The sequence below is a fragment of the Cervus elaphus genome, chromosome 31 (genome assembly GCF_910594005.1).
Source record: "Cervus elaphus chromosome 31, mCerEla1.1, whole genome shotgun sequence".
In the NCBI taxonomy this organism is placed as follows: domain Eukaryota; kingdom Metazoa; phylum Chordata; class Mammalia; order Artiodactyla; family Cervidae; genus Cervus; species Cervus elaphus.
The window spans coordinates 37,053,397-37,068,333 of NC_057845.1; the positions used below are offsets into that span (position 1 = coordinate 37,053,397).

At 34.8% G+C, this 14,937-nt stretch overlaps 1 protein-coding gene across 4 annotated transcripts in view; it reads left to right on the forward strand.

Moving 5' to 3' along the window:
- Positions 1–14,937, forward strand: part of EPHA3 (EPH receptor A3) — a 389,454-nt gene that overhangs the window by 310,145 nt on the left and 64,372 nt on the right. For 3 of the 4 annotated variants that reach the window (XM_043892614.1, XM_043892611.1, XM_043892613.1), the window contains 4 exons: positions 702–826; positions 3,606–3,768; positions 12,779–12,881; positions 13,587–13,654. In XM_043892614.1, coding sequence (XP_043748549.1) covers positions 702–826; positions 3,606–3,768; positions 12,779–12,881; positions 13,587–13,654 — 459 coding nt within the window. The remainder of the gene's footprint in view (positions 1–701; positions 827–3,605; positions 3,769–12,778; positions 12,882–13,586; positions 13,655–14,937) is intronic. The other variant, XM_043892612.1, reaches the window with a different exon arrangement.

The following is a 14,937-nucleotide window of genomic DNA, read 5'->3' on the forward strand; positions in this document are numbered from 1 at the left end:
AGCCTCAAAATATATCTAGAGAATCATGACACAAAGAGCACCCACTTCCTCAGTACTTCTTACTAAACATATTTTTTAAGAAATGGAAATGTAAAAGTAGAGATTATTGTTTCCTGGTATATGTATTTTTATTCATGAGAGCTTTTTTGTCAGAAGTCAAGATCCATTTTACTATGTCCTAAATCCTATCTATTTTACAATACACTAAATATTATTATTACCTATGGATACCATGGGACTCCTTGTGCATAATGGATTCCAGTCCTCTTACAGAGTTGTATATGAAAATGTTATCAATGAGCTGAAGACTCTGGCATTCATAACTTTGCAACATTATAACAAATAGGTAGTCCTAATGTTTTTTTTCTTTTTTAATATATCAAATATATTTCATTGCTTACATTATAGTAGCAGATTGAAAACATCTGCTCACTTGCCACTAGTCCACCAGCAGCTGAAAATCTCAGCTCATTTTCCATAGGCCTGTATGTACCAGGGCTATAATCCAGCTGCTGAGGCTTGATATGGGGCCAGATTAATACTCAAGAGCCTTTGAAATGGAAATAGTGCTTTCTTGCCAAGATTAGAACAATGATAGGCTCCATTTGCTTGTCCCCTTCCCTCTCTGCTCTTCTTTACTGCCCTTCCCAATCCAATTAATTTTCCTTCTCCCATCAAACCCTCCCATCCTCTCTTTACAGCTCCATCACCCGTCATGACGATTAAGAAAGATCGGACATCCAGAAACAGCATTTCTTTATCCTGGCAAGAACCTGAACACCCTAATGGGATCATATTGGACTATGAGGTCAAATACTACGAAAAGGTGGGGGAGATAATGTTAAAAGAGTTGAGTTGTGTCAGGAAAGAGGTTATTTTCTCATGAGTATACTCTTGCAAAGAAACTAATGACACTGCTTGCTAGTCAAAGAGCTCTCTTTAAAACTCTGGTCATGTGCTTCCTCTGATTTATAGGTAGAGGAGGGTTTAGAAATTATTGTATTGGATATCCCCCATTCAACAGCAATAAGCCATAGCAAAGATGTTACCATCGAATGTAAGCCATCTAGTTATGATATTAGAGATGACATTTGTGTCTTCCACAGGAGACCCCTGTTCTAAACAACCATTATATAGCAATTCCTTTATCTATTGATGAACTATTCCTAAGTTCATTGCATTAAGCATCATTTCCTGACCTTCACACTCACATGAATTTTACTCAATACAGATAGGAATGTTGAACTGATAACAAAACCATTATATTATTGAGTTGATGATTAAAGCTTTCTTTACTTTGTACAAGGAGATTAGAAGATGGGAGTATGTGTGCCTCACATTATAAAATTGTGTTAGGTAATACAATTATAAAAAATAGGTACATGATTATTTGTAAGGATAATTCAGGCCATGATATTTCATCACTCTAAGTACCACTTATTTCTCCCTGGTTATAAATCATGGTGAGGTTTGAAAACAAGATGTATTCAAACCTTATCAATAGAGCTGGGTGGTTTCATAGCTACTAATATTAACACAACATATTCATTTATCTGCTGCAGTTTACAAAGTATTTTAAAATGAATTGTGTATTGATAGCTTCTATTTACAGAACACTTCTACATGCATTATTTTGAGTTGTTTGATAATCTGATGACAGTGAGTAAATAGGCTCTTTTACAATTACAAAAACTGAGAGTCAGTGACATTTGAATTTCTCACAGCCTCACTGCTAATAAACATTAGTTCTCTGTTTTGAATTCTGACAGCCATCACTCCTCATGTAATATGTTTTCCCCTGTATTGCATATCTTCCTCTAAATGAAAATGGATCATTAAGAGATGTGAGAATTAGTGGTATGCTCAGTTATGCAAAAAAAAAAAATCTAATGTACAAGCATTTCTCTGCACTATGTAGTTATGCTGTTTATTGAAGTTAAAGTATTTGACAAGTATGATGCCATTTTTTTCATACTGCCCCCTATAGGAAAAAGGATATGTCTCTTTGATTGAGAGAAAGCGCGACCTAATAAACCTCATTGTGCCAAAATCATAGTATGAATAAATTACCTCCTAGCTTTGGTGATTCACTGTGGTACTATCAAATACCCATTTGATCATAATCTTCTATTTTTAAAAATGTGACAAGATAACAAATATAAGAATCCATGATTTATAGATGATACAACAAAATAAACAGGTAATTAATCGTGTACCTTAGTTCAGACTGGACAGCAGAACCAGGGAACACCCAACTCTTCTGTAGAGCTGATTCAAAAATACTACTAACCTACATTCATATCTTTTACAAACAAAACATTTTCTGAACTTATTTCAAAGAAAGCATAAAACAATATTTTGAAACAATATTAAGTAGCACAGGAAAAAGTGACTGAATCTATTTTTATTGTCTAAGCATTTTAAAGTCAATGTATACTTATGTGTAATATTATTTTAAATATACTTTATATAAATATTTATAGCAAATGTTCATAAATTTTAAAATAAAAATTTTTTCCAAATATATATGATACTTAGAAATATTTTGAATGTTTCACTAAGATTTACACTAGTCTTGACTAGTCAAGTTCTTGACTATTTAGTTCATTAACGATGATAAACACAACCATGTTGTAGATATATGCTTAATAAATTTTTTAACACATAAAATAATGATTTCTGTAAAGTAAATACATTCAGCCTTCTTCATTATTTAGTATACTAACTCAAATGCTATCTGATACATAATCAGCATCTTTAGCTAAAAAGTATATGTAATGCATGACTTTTTTTTTCCGTAATATTCTGTATAGTTTGGGTTGAGGATATACCTTGTTCTATATCACCCATTCCAGGCCCCACCCCAGATGCCAGGCACATTCCACTATTACTTGAACTTAGGTACTTATATACTACCATATGTTAAAGGAAAAACACAATTCTATGTAAAGTCAATTTTCATAAACAAGGCTTGACACAAAAAGTCTTTACAATTAATGTGCAATGTGAACCTCTCAATGTACAATGTGAATTCTTTGGGGAAATATTTCTAGACATTTATATGAAGAATTTCATCTCTACTAAACCACAGTGACTTATATTAAACACATTGCAAATATAGTTGATACCAAGGAAGTTATTAATGTAGAATTGTGCATAAAACTTGGACCTTTTTAAGTTTAATAGTTTACAGTTACTAGAAATATTTTCTGAGAATCAGTAGGACATGCCTGTTAAGCTTAATTCAGGGGATATTTTCCTCTTTGAAAGTTTATTTTTAAAATTAGACTGAAGCTTTCATTCAGCTTTGGCTTTGAAGATAACTTATTTTCAGCCACATATTCATTAACTGGCAGAAATGAAGACTAATTTTTTTCTGCATTATTTGCAGGGAACAGATTATTTTATCAAAAATGGGACATTCTATAAATATTTTTAGCTTAAAAATGCCTCTATTACATTCAGAGAGTTAAACAATTGTCATCTCTTATCCATCATACGAGTTGTGTTAAATCTAAAGGAACTGGTTTAGAGGGGTTCAGCTTTTTTACCTTCTGACATGACTAGGAAGATTCGGTTTTAACATGATTTTTCTTACCTCAAAGCAGGAACAAGAAACAAGTTATACGATTCTCAGGGCACGAGGCACTAATGTTACCATCAGTAGCCTCAAGCCTGATACTACATATGTATTCCAAATCCGAGCCCGGACCGCAGCTGGATATGGGACCAACAGTCGCAAGTTTGAGTTTGAAACTAGTCCAGACTGTACGTATTTTCTTCAATATAGTGTATGAGGGAAGGGCTGTTGCAAAGATGTCTGATAATTCATTCTCACTCTGAGTTTTAGTTAAATATGTGATACATTGAAAGTATACTGCTGCTGCTTCTTGTTCAGTCGTTAAGTTATGTCTGACTCTTTGCTATCCCATGGACTGCTGCATGCCAGGTTCCCCTGTCCTTCACTATTGCTTGGGGAACATTTAATAATTTTGCATAGCATTGTATATGTATACTTGTGCTTGTGTAAGTGTATATCTTTTTTTTTCTCTTTTACAAATGGAATATATTCTAGTGCTTGGAATGCTTCTAATCTTCTATTGGACATAAATTTCTTTGAGGAACATTACATAATATGGCAATATTTTAACTTTACTATTAAAGTTAACTTCAGTATTAAAGTACCTCTTAATCCAGATACTCCAGGTTCATTGTATGACTCAATGAACTATAAAAAAAGAAACTTGATGATCCATGAAGAACTTAATATTGTTCTAATCCTCATGGATCTAGTATCATTTGGAGATGAAGGATATCTAAACTTCATTCATCACCTCATTCAGATTCACAGGTAATTTGGATAGTCCTGTGTGTCTGACTCTAAATTTATAAAATTGGCAAACATTTTCCCAATAGCATTCTGCTTTTCTTCAAATGCATTTGCTTCATATTAGAAAAAACCTCAACTAAAATATAATTTTCAAAAGATAAAATCATGGCTACAATATTAATTAAAATGAACACAGATTAAAGATTTTATTTACCTTATTAATGAAGAAACTAGTAACAAATTAAAAAGATTTAAAGGGAAATATGAAGAACAAATACATATACACATATACATACATACTTGTATGTTTGTGTCTGTGTGTATGAGTGTAGACCATTAGGAAAACTTACATAAATTGGTTAATCCAAATTTGGTTAATATACTATAGGGCAATAAATATAATGACTGAGATCATCTTTTCTAACATAAATCAGTCATATCTCTAGTTGATGAATCATTCTAATTGTAATGAGAAAAATTATATACTGTATATAACTATTCTTAGTTTTTTACTTAGAATTAATTTCACAGTTGTAAAACAGGCTAGAAAGACAATCAAAGATGAACACTCCTTAGAAACAGATTATCAAGGAAGAGTCTGACAATGCCCAGCATACAATTGAAATGAAACCCAGTAATCTCTTTTGACAGTTCCAAAGTGCCTTTTCTCTCTGTATCTATATTTCCTATTTTGTAAATATTTGATTCATGATATAAAATTACATTGTTATTGGTATGGTAGTATTTTATGCCCAAATTTCATGTTTCATAGAAATATTCAAGATTAACAAAAAATAAAAGCTGTTTAACCTAACATGATAAAATAGATATTTTATGGCACACTTTTTGTCAGACAATTAGAAATGCTACTTATAATAACTAGCTCTACCTTCTGCAAGGTATGAGAACTTAGTGTTAGAATTTATGAGCTCACAGCTGAAACATGACCATTCCTCTACTCAGAGGGGTGCTGCCATCCTCAAAAACGTAAATTGACACAGTTGGCCCTCAAGATCTATGGGTGTCACATTCACAGATCCAAACAACCTTGGATCAAAAATTTACACAAGTAGAAAGTCAAGGGATATCTGGAATAACAGGCGAGTTTGGCCTTGGAGTACAAAATGAAGCAGGACCAAGGCTAACAGAGTTTTGCCAAGAAAATGCACTGGTCATAGCAAATACCCTCTTCCAAAAACACAAGAGATGACTCTACACATGGGTATCACCAGATGGTCGATACTGAAACCAGATTGATTACATTCTATGCAGCCAAAAATGGGAAACCTCTGTACAGTCAGCAAAAGCAAGACCAGGAGCTGACTGTGGCTCAGTCATGACTCCTAGTTGCAAAATTCAGACTTAAATTGAAGAACGTAGGGAAAACCAATAAGCCATTCAGGTATAAACTAAATCAAATCCCTTATGATTATATAGTGAAAGTGACAAACTGATTCAAGGGATTAGGTCTGATAGACACAGTGCCAGAAGAACTATGGGCTGAGGTTCGTGACATTGTGCAGGAGGCCATCCCCATCCCCAAGAAAAGAAATGCAAAAAGACACAGTAGCTGTCTGAGGAGGACTTACAAATGGCTGAGGAAAGAAGAGAAGCTAAAGGCAAAGGAGAAAAGGAAAGATATATCCATTTGAATGCAGGGTTCGAGAGAAGAGCAAGGAGAGATAAGAAAGCCTTCCTCAGTGAACAATGCAAAGGAAAAGATGAAAACAATAGAATGGGAAACACTAGAGATCTCTTCAAGAAAATTAGAGATACCAAGGGAGCATTTCATGCAAAGATAGGCCCAATAAAGGACAGAAACAGTGTGGACCTAACAGAAGCAGAAGATATTGAGAAGAGGTCACAAGAATACCCAGAAGAAATATACAAAAAAGATCTTAATAACCCAGATAACCATGATGGTGTGGTCACTCACACAGAGCCAGACATCCTAGAGTGTGAAGTCAAGTGGGCCTTAGGAAGCAATACTGCTAGCAAAGTTAGTGGAGGTGATGGAATTCCAGCTGAGCTACTTCAAATCAGCTAGCAGATGATGCTGTTAAAGTGCTGCACTCAATATGCCAGCAAATTTGAAAAACTCAGCAGTGGCCATAGGACTGGAAAAGATCAGTCTTCATTCCAATCCCAAGGAAGGGCAATGCCAAAGAATGTTCAAACTACCACACAATTACAATTATTTCACATGCTATCAAAGTAATGCTCAAAATCCTTCAAGCTTCAACAATATGTGAACTGAGAACTTCCAGATATTCAAACTGGATTTACAAAAGGCAGAGGATCAGAGATCAAATTACCAACGTCCATTGGATCACTGAAAAAACAAGAGAATTCCAGAAAAAAATCTACTTCTGCGTAATTGACTACATAAAGCCTTTGACAGTGTGGATTACAACAACTGTGGAAAATTTTTTAAGAGATGGGAATACCAGCCCACCTTACCTGCCTCCTGCGAAATCTGTATGCAGGTCAAGAAACAATAGTTAGAACCAGGCATGGAACAATGGACTGGTTCCAAATTGGGAAAGGAGTACGTCAAGGCTGTATACTGTCACCCTGCTTATTTAACTTACATGCAGAGTATATCATGAGAAATGCCAAGTTTGCTGAAGCACAAACTGGAATCAAGATTGAAGGGAGAAATATCAATAACCTCAGATATGCAGATGACACCACCCTTATGGCAGAAAGCAAAGAGGAATTAAAGAGCCTCTTGCTGAAGGTGAACAAGGAAGTAAAATGCTGGCTTAAAACTCAACATTTAAAAAACAAAGATCATGGCATCTGGTCCCATTACTTCATGGCAAATAGATGGGGAAAAAATGGAAGCAGAGACAGACTTTATTTTCTTGTGTGCCAAAGTCACTGTGGACAGTGACTGCAGCCATGAAATTAAAGACGCTCTTTGGAAGAAAAGCAATAAGAAAGCTAGACAGTGAATTAAAAAGCAGAGACATTACTTTGCCTACTAAGTTCCATATAGTCAAAGCTATGGTTTTTCTAGTAGTCATGTATGTATGTGACGGTGGGACAATAAAAAAGGCTGAGTGCCAAAGAATTGATGCCTTTGAACTGTGGTGTTGGAGAAGACTCTTGAGAGTCCCATGGACTACAAGATCAAACCAGTCAATCCTAAAGGAATTCAACCCTGAATATTCATTGGAAGGATTGATGCTGAAGCTGAAGCTCCAATATTTTGGCCAGCTTATGGGAAGAACCAACTCATTGAAAAAGACCCTGATTCTGGGAAAGATTGAAGGCAGAAGGAGAAGGGGATGACAAAGGATGAGATGGTTGGATGACATCACCAACTCAGTGGACATGAGCTTGAGCAAGCTCTGGGAATGGTGATGGACAGGGAAGCCTGGCCTGCTGCAGTCCATGGGATCACAAAAAATTGGACAAGACTGAGCAACTGAAAAATAATAGCAGCAATATTTAATATCCTGTGATAAACCATAGTGGAATAGAATAGGAAAGAATTTGAAAATAGAATAGGAAAGAATTTGAAATAGGATATATATGTATAACTGTCACTTTGTTGTACAGCAGAAATTAATTAATATGGCATTATAAATTAAATACATCCTGCCTTATACATTGAAGCATCTCTAGATTACTAATAATACATAATAAAAATTAATGCAATGTAAATAGCTGCTGGATTGCCATAAATCAAAGTTGTGCTTTTTGGAATTTTCTGGAATTTTTTTGGTATATATATATATATATATATATATATAGCTTTGAGTTATGGCAATCCAGCAGCTATTTACATTGCATTAATTTTTATTATGTATTATTAGTAATCTAGAGATGCTTCAATGTATAAGGCAGGATGTATTTAATTTATATGCAAATACTACACCAATTTATATAAGGGACTTTAGCATCCTTAAATTTTGGTACCTATAAAAGGTCCTGGAACCAATCCCCCTTGGATAGAGAAGGGTATTCAAGTCTCAGATGTGGAGTCTGTACATTACACCTCGCCTAATCTTCCTGTGATGGAATGAACATGGAAAAATCACCCTTTGAGGACATAAAAACAAGGTGATGCAAAATACTGTGGAAGTACATGTGAAGACGTTTAAAACAAATTTAAAATTTTAGATGACACAATAATAAAATATAATTACAATTTAAAATTTGAAGTTCTAAATATTTTTATAAATTTTAAGTGGCACAAAGAAAGTTCCCCATTTTGAAATGATTGTAGATTGAGTTTTTTCAAACTTTAAACAGTTATTGGCATTAACAACACCAAAATGAATATTTGCTTTAACAAGAGAGAGCACAAATCACAGAACTATAAAAATCAAATATTTATTATATAGTGTGTTACAAACTAGGCATATTGAGGAGCAGCAGGTGCAGAACACTATTAGATAAATATGTATTATATTAATGCATGGTTTGGAACACCAGTCTAACCTCACACATTCTTAATTAGCAGTTAACCCTATCTGATAAGTAAATTTGCAAAACCAACCACAAGTTCTACAATTGTAATGTGATTCCAAATTTACCACAGATAGAGCTGTGGTCATGTTATGCATGATCTTCTAATGAGGCTTCAGTGTCTGAGGTTTAAGAAATCTCATTTAATAATGAGATTCTTAGGACTTTCGCAAACAAGTTTTTATATCTGCTATATTTCCATTGATTGATAGATCAGATGAAAAGAAGACAGAGAGAAAGAGGACTTTTTTTTAATACCCTCCTCCATTTATAAAAATCTTTGAATTGCACAGTTTGATTTTTTTAAAATCCATTCACTCTTACTATTTTAGTATAGATTTTTTCCAAAGCTTAAAAATAAGTAAATATAAACATTACCTTTTGAGGCGCAGTGTAGGTGTTAAGAGCAAGGACCCTGGAGTAAATTGACACACAATAGGATGACCTTGACAAGCCACTTCAATCTTCAGTGTCTTAGTTTCCCTATCTGAAAACTGGGAAAGATCACTATGCATGACTCCATGTGGTTTTTACATTGATTAAGTTAATTGATGTTTAGAAAGTGCTTAAAATATTACCTGGTATAGTAGAATAGCAGGCACTGTGTGTGCGCCGTGTTTAAATGTATAGTACGTAATATGAACATCCAAGGAATTTGTGGAACAAAAATATGTGAGATAAAGCTGAGTTTTGGAATTGGAGGATCTTATTGGATATTACTGTTCAAGAAGATTGGCCTAGGGACAATTCAGTCAGCACTGCTAAATGCTTCATACTGTCTTTTCGTTGTTTCTAATGAATGGGTATGCAGCAACTTTAATCTCTTGGACCCTATTTTTAGGGGTTATTAAGAATGCCTGATAGAAGTAGAGTGGAATCATTATAAAAGAACTTTGTATATAAAAATTAGACTGTCATATGTAATTTTGTAAGATATGGAGAACTTTTTCCAGTTCTTCACAGGGAAAATGAAATAACAAAAATAGATTTATTAAATCCTTATTATGTGTTTAGCACTGTTCTAGTATTTAACTTGTATTACTGAACTGAACTGAACTCCTTTAATCCTTAAAACTATCATATTACGTCACATAGCAAATTGGTACAAAGCCAGGCATTCTGGCTCTTGAGAACATACTCCTCGCCAGTCTTCCTTAGGGAAAGACAGTGGACAGCATGTATAGGATGGACAAAAATGGGAAGCAATTAGAAACAGGGGGAGCAGTTTGCTGTGGCAACACAGTCAAACTAAATTTCTAAGAATTATAATAGATATAGATTATTGACAGTATGCCACATAAAATTATTAGACAACTCTATCACACACATTTAATCAATATTATTCTTTCAAATGTTTGCCAATTTCCAGCACAAAAATAATCTGATTTGGTTCTGCACTTCTAGATAGTCTCTGGAATTTATCTATATTGAGAACTAGAGGGAATTGTAGAGGGGTCAAGTTTAATCCTGTCTTTGATGAAAAGAAAATTCTTTTTTTCTGTCATGTTTACTCTCCCAGTTTCACTGACCTTTATTTTATAAACTGGATAAAATTTACCAAAGCATGAGATAAATTGATTATTATATGTTCATGGAATATTATTGAATTACAAGGTTAAGTTATTTTACAAATGACTCATGATCTATAGCCAATGGGTAGGGATACATCAGTTCAGGTCTTCTGGAAAGCATATACTAAGGTAGAATTACAAGAGCTTTGGGGAGGGAAGGGAAGGGAAACAGATAAAAAATAAAACAGGAAGAGCAGATATGGCCAAGCAGAGCCTCAGACTGAGATGTAGGTCAGCCATCTATGAAGACAGAGAGAAAGCAGAGCGTTCAGAAGGATGAGCCTCAGAAAGCAACGCAGCTCCGAGGGTCTCACCGAGCTAATGGCGAGCCCCAGAATGAATATCACGCTTTGCAGGAGTCACGCAGGGGCACAAGTTGCCTGGCTCCAGTCCCCTTGCCATGTTTAGTCATTGAGGGGAGTGTGACTGCAGTGGATCCTGAAAGTGCAGCAGCTGGAGGCTGTCTGCCCACTGCAGGCCTGGCAGTAGAGAGATCCTAGCAGGCACTCCCACGACTGCCATGGAAGTATAAACAATAGTTTTCTGGTTGTAAAGAATAAAGTGCTTCCAACAGTTTATATTATGAGTATACCATCCTACCACACTCTGAGTTCTTTTTTTTTTTTTTCAGATGTTTAGAAAAATTCTAATAGTCTATCTGCCATGTTTTCTGGTTTTTTTTTTAATTTGTATCATTTAACTGTTCCCTAAATTGAAGTATTTTGGAGAAAATCTTCCAGCCTTAGATTTTCATCGGGTTCAAGATGTGACCTTGGCTTCTGAAGAGGTGATAATATAACTTAACTGTCTCTTCTAAGCTCATCTTGTGATACCCAACTCATTTATTTGTTTAATCAGCATTTACTAATATAAAAGCAATAAATGTTAAAGGATGAGGGAATGTTCCAGGAAGTGTGCATATTTTAGAAAGTATACAGATTAGAATGCTTATGGATTTTGTTAGCAGATGAGGCTAGGGATTTAGACAGAGAACAGATCCTAAATGGAATACACACATTTTATCCAGAAAGTGACGAGGAGCCCTGCAAAACTTCTATGCATGTCAATGACATAATCAAACTCATGGTTTAGCAGGAATACTCTGGTGGCCAGCTAAGATAGGCAAAGCTTGCAAATAGAGATCAGCTGGGAATTTTTTTTATTGTTATCCAGAAGAGAAATGAAGACAGAAACTAAAATATTTAAAAGAATTTCGTGATTAATTGGATGTAGAACAATCAGGAGAGGGAGAGGACAGGTGACTTTATATTTATGGCCTACGTCTTTGTTAATTAAAATGTTGTGGTCTGAAATCAGCAGCATCAGCATTACTGGGAGCTCATAAGGTATGCGCAGACTCAGTCCCCACTCCAGACCGCCTGAAACTGCTTTCTTCAAAAGATCCTCAAGTGATTTATGTGAATAAGTTAGAGAGAAAACCCTGGGAGATAGTGAAGGACAGAGAAGTCTGGTGTGCTGCAGTCCATGGGGTTGCAAAGAGTTGGACACAATAGCAAATGAATAACAAAGTTAGAGAAGCATTGGTTTAGTCAAGGGTCAGTAAACATTTTCTGTACGGGGCTAGAAAATAAATATTTTAGGCTTAGTGTATATACAGTTTCTGTTGCTCCTATACAACTTCACTGATTTTAGCATAAAAGCTGCCTTAGACAATGAACAAATAAATGAATGTGGCTATGCTCCAATGCAATTTTATTTATGGACACCAAAGTTTGGATTTTATATAATTTTCTCATATCACAAAATCTTCTCTTGACTTGTTACAACCATTTAAAAATATAAGTTGTTTTGAGTTTCTGAGCTATACAAAAATTGATGGCAGGCCAGATTTGGCTCCTGGGGAATATTTGCTAATACCTGGCATTGGTGAGTGAATGAGTGATGGGCCATTTACTGAGGTAGGAAATCCAGGGACAGGAACAATTTGTTGGTGAGATGTGTTCAGGTCCATAGGACAGGTATTATATCATCTTTTAAGTAAATACAGATGTTAGAGACTAAACAAACTAATGAGAAAGTTTTTATAATTTCATTCTGGGAAACTTGAACTATCTCCTGTATTTCTCTGATGATTTCTGTTTATCTCTCACCAATGAACATAGAGAAAACCAATTCAGCATGTTTTGTGCGGTAGATGCTCAACTAGTTTTGATTGATATCCATGAAAACAGAGTATTTAATCTTATTAATCAGAAACTTCAAGTAAAATTATACAAAACATCTATCATTTTATATTAAATGAAGAATTCTTTTTACGTCATATTAGACAGCAAGCCAGACTAAATATGACTTAATTTATCAACTTTTTCAGGTAGAGGTTAATTATGCTGTGTCAATGCCTAGTTTTTTTCTTATTGTTTTCTCTCCAACCTCACAGCTTTCTCCATCTCTGGTGAAAATAGCCAAGTGGTAATGATTGCCATTTCAGCGGCGGTAGCAATTATTCTCCTCACAGGCGTCACCTATGTTTTGATTGGGAGGTGCGTTCACAGTCTGTTTTACAACTTACTTGCATTACTGCATTGCTTGTTCCCCTCAATTGCCACTAAACTCTGAAGGGTTTGGTCAATAAGTTATTTTAACTAATAAGAATGTCTCCACTTGTATTCTAGATCTTTCTTTTTTCTCCCTTTCTTTTGATTCTCCACCTTTAGTTTCGAGTTTCTTTTTTTCATTAAATTCTTGCCCCACTCTCAAAAACATACCGTTTCTCTTCTCTCTTCTGCCCTCACTCTTAGTTTTTACTTTCTTTTTCCAATTATCGCTTCCCTCACCAAATATACCCCAGATTTCCCTGACACTTTCTCACCCAGAACACTGGTAACACTACGCAGCACTAATCACTAACAATGGAAACTTTACCCTCCATTCATTCTAACAGCAGTTGTTTTAAAAAAAAATACTATAAACACTTGCTAGGGCCATTATAAAAACTGAACTGAAGGAGTCTGCTCAGTGGGGAAGCGACTCTCCATATCTCCTCATTAGGCAGCTTTCCAGGATCCCCAGAGAAAGAGGCTTTCTCTAGAGGATTTAGAAAATATGAAGTCATTAAACTTTCACTAAAGCATTTAATTGTTCATAGAAAATGCTTTTTGTGTGTGTGTGCTTTGCACATTCTGAACATAGATCATTGTTTTCAGTATATTTATTTTCTGTGTTCTTTTCCTTTGATTCACCTCTAGGTTCTGTGGCTATCATAAGTCGAAACACGGAGCAGATGAAAAAAGACTTCATTTTGGGAATGGACACTGTAAGTTTCTAACCTATGTTTGCTGTCTTGGTTTTACCATTTCAGTTTAAGCAGTTGTTGACTTAAAACTGGATAACTTCCCCCTGACAGAGAGAATTCAGAAGTAGTTTTATGGGACGGTTGAGCAAGTTACATTTATTTTAAATGGAGAAGGGAATCCACGGCTCTCCATTAAGTAATTTTTATGCGGCTGCATTGCAGCACAGTTAAGCTAACATGAAGGGTAACTGGTGGTTTATATTCAAATAATGCTCATGATGGGAAGTACATAACTATAGTCAGCTCTGCATGGCTGAAAGGCAAAGCGTATCTTCAATTTCCTTATTACTAGTTATTTGCTGAAATCTAAATAGGAATCTTTTTTCCTTTCTTAACTGCCAAGTAAATATAAACAACCTTTGTTTATGTGAAATGCCTGACTCCATTTTGTCAACCAACCAGGATAAAGCCTTTAGAATAAACTTTACTTTGGAGTTACATGATATCCAATTGGTAGGGAAGTCATTGCTTTCCCCTCTTATTTTAATATCAAACAATTTAGTCTCCTTTCAATATTCTTTAAAAGAAATACTCTTTTAAGAAACAAAGTATTTATATCTAATTAAAAGACTTTTTTTTCCCTTCAGGCGAAACAAATCATTCCAGGTGTTTTGCTTTTCCAAACTATGGCTCAGTTTATTGTGGCAATTACTAATCAGTGGCATGTCCTCCTGGAAATTAGCACAAAGATTATACTCATTCTTAGATGTTCTCCAATAATCTCACTGTAACTAATGTAGTCTTGTAAGCATTACTTTCTTTGGCATTCACTGTTGCCTTCTATAAATGCTTTCAGTTCAACATGATACTTCCTATCAGTCATTGACCTTCCACCTAAAAGTTGTAACTTTACAGTAAAAACTTGATGACCTGTTGTTACCATGCAGGACGCATATAGTAGATTAAAAAAAAAAATGTTTTCCAAAATGTGAGTTAAAGTAGGATGGACAGAAAGGCAGAGTTCACAGAAAGCATTGTTTGATTTTTCCATCTCATTACAGAATAATTCACAGAAAAACCACTATCAATAATATAATATCAATATCTCATTCCAGAGTAGTTAGGTTTGCAACTCAAAAGTTTTAAAAGAGTGTATGAATAAGTTACAGGATATTTATCTAGCTTTTCCTTCATGATCCCACAAAACACTGTATCTCATTCACCATGCATAAATTAGTCAAAACAGTTGCATTTCTGTGGATTAAATTGATCTTAATCTGAGCTGGACAATGGATGTAAATACT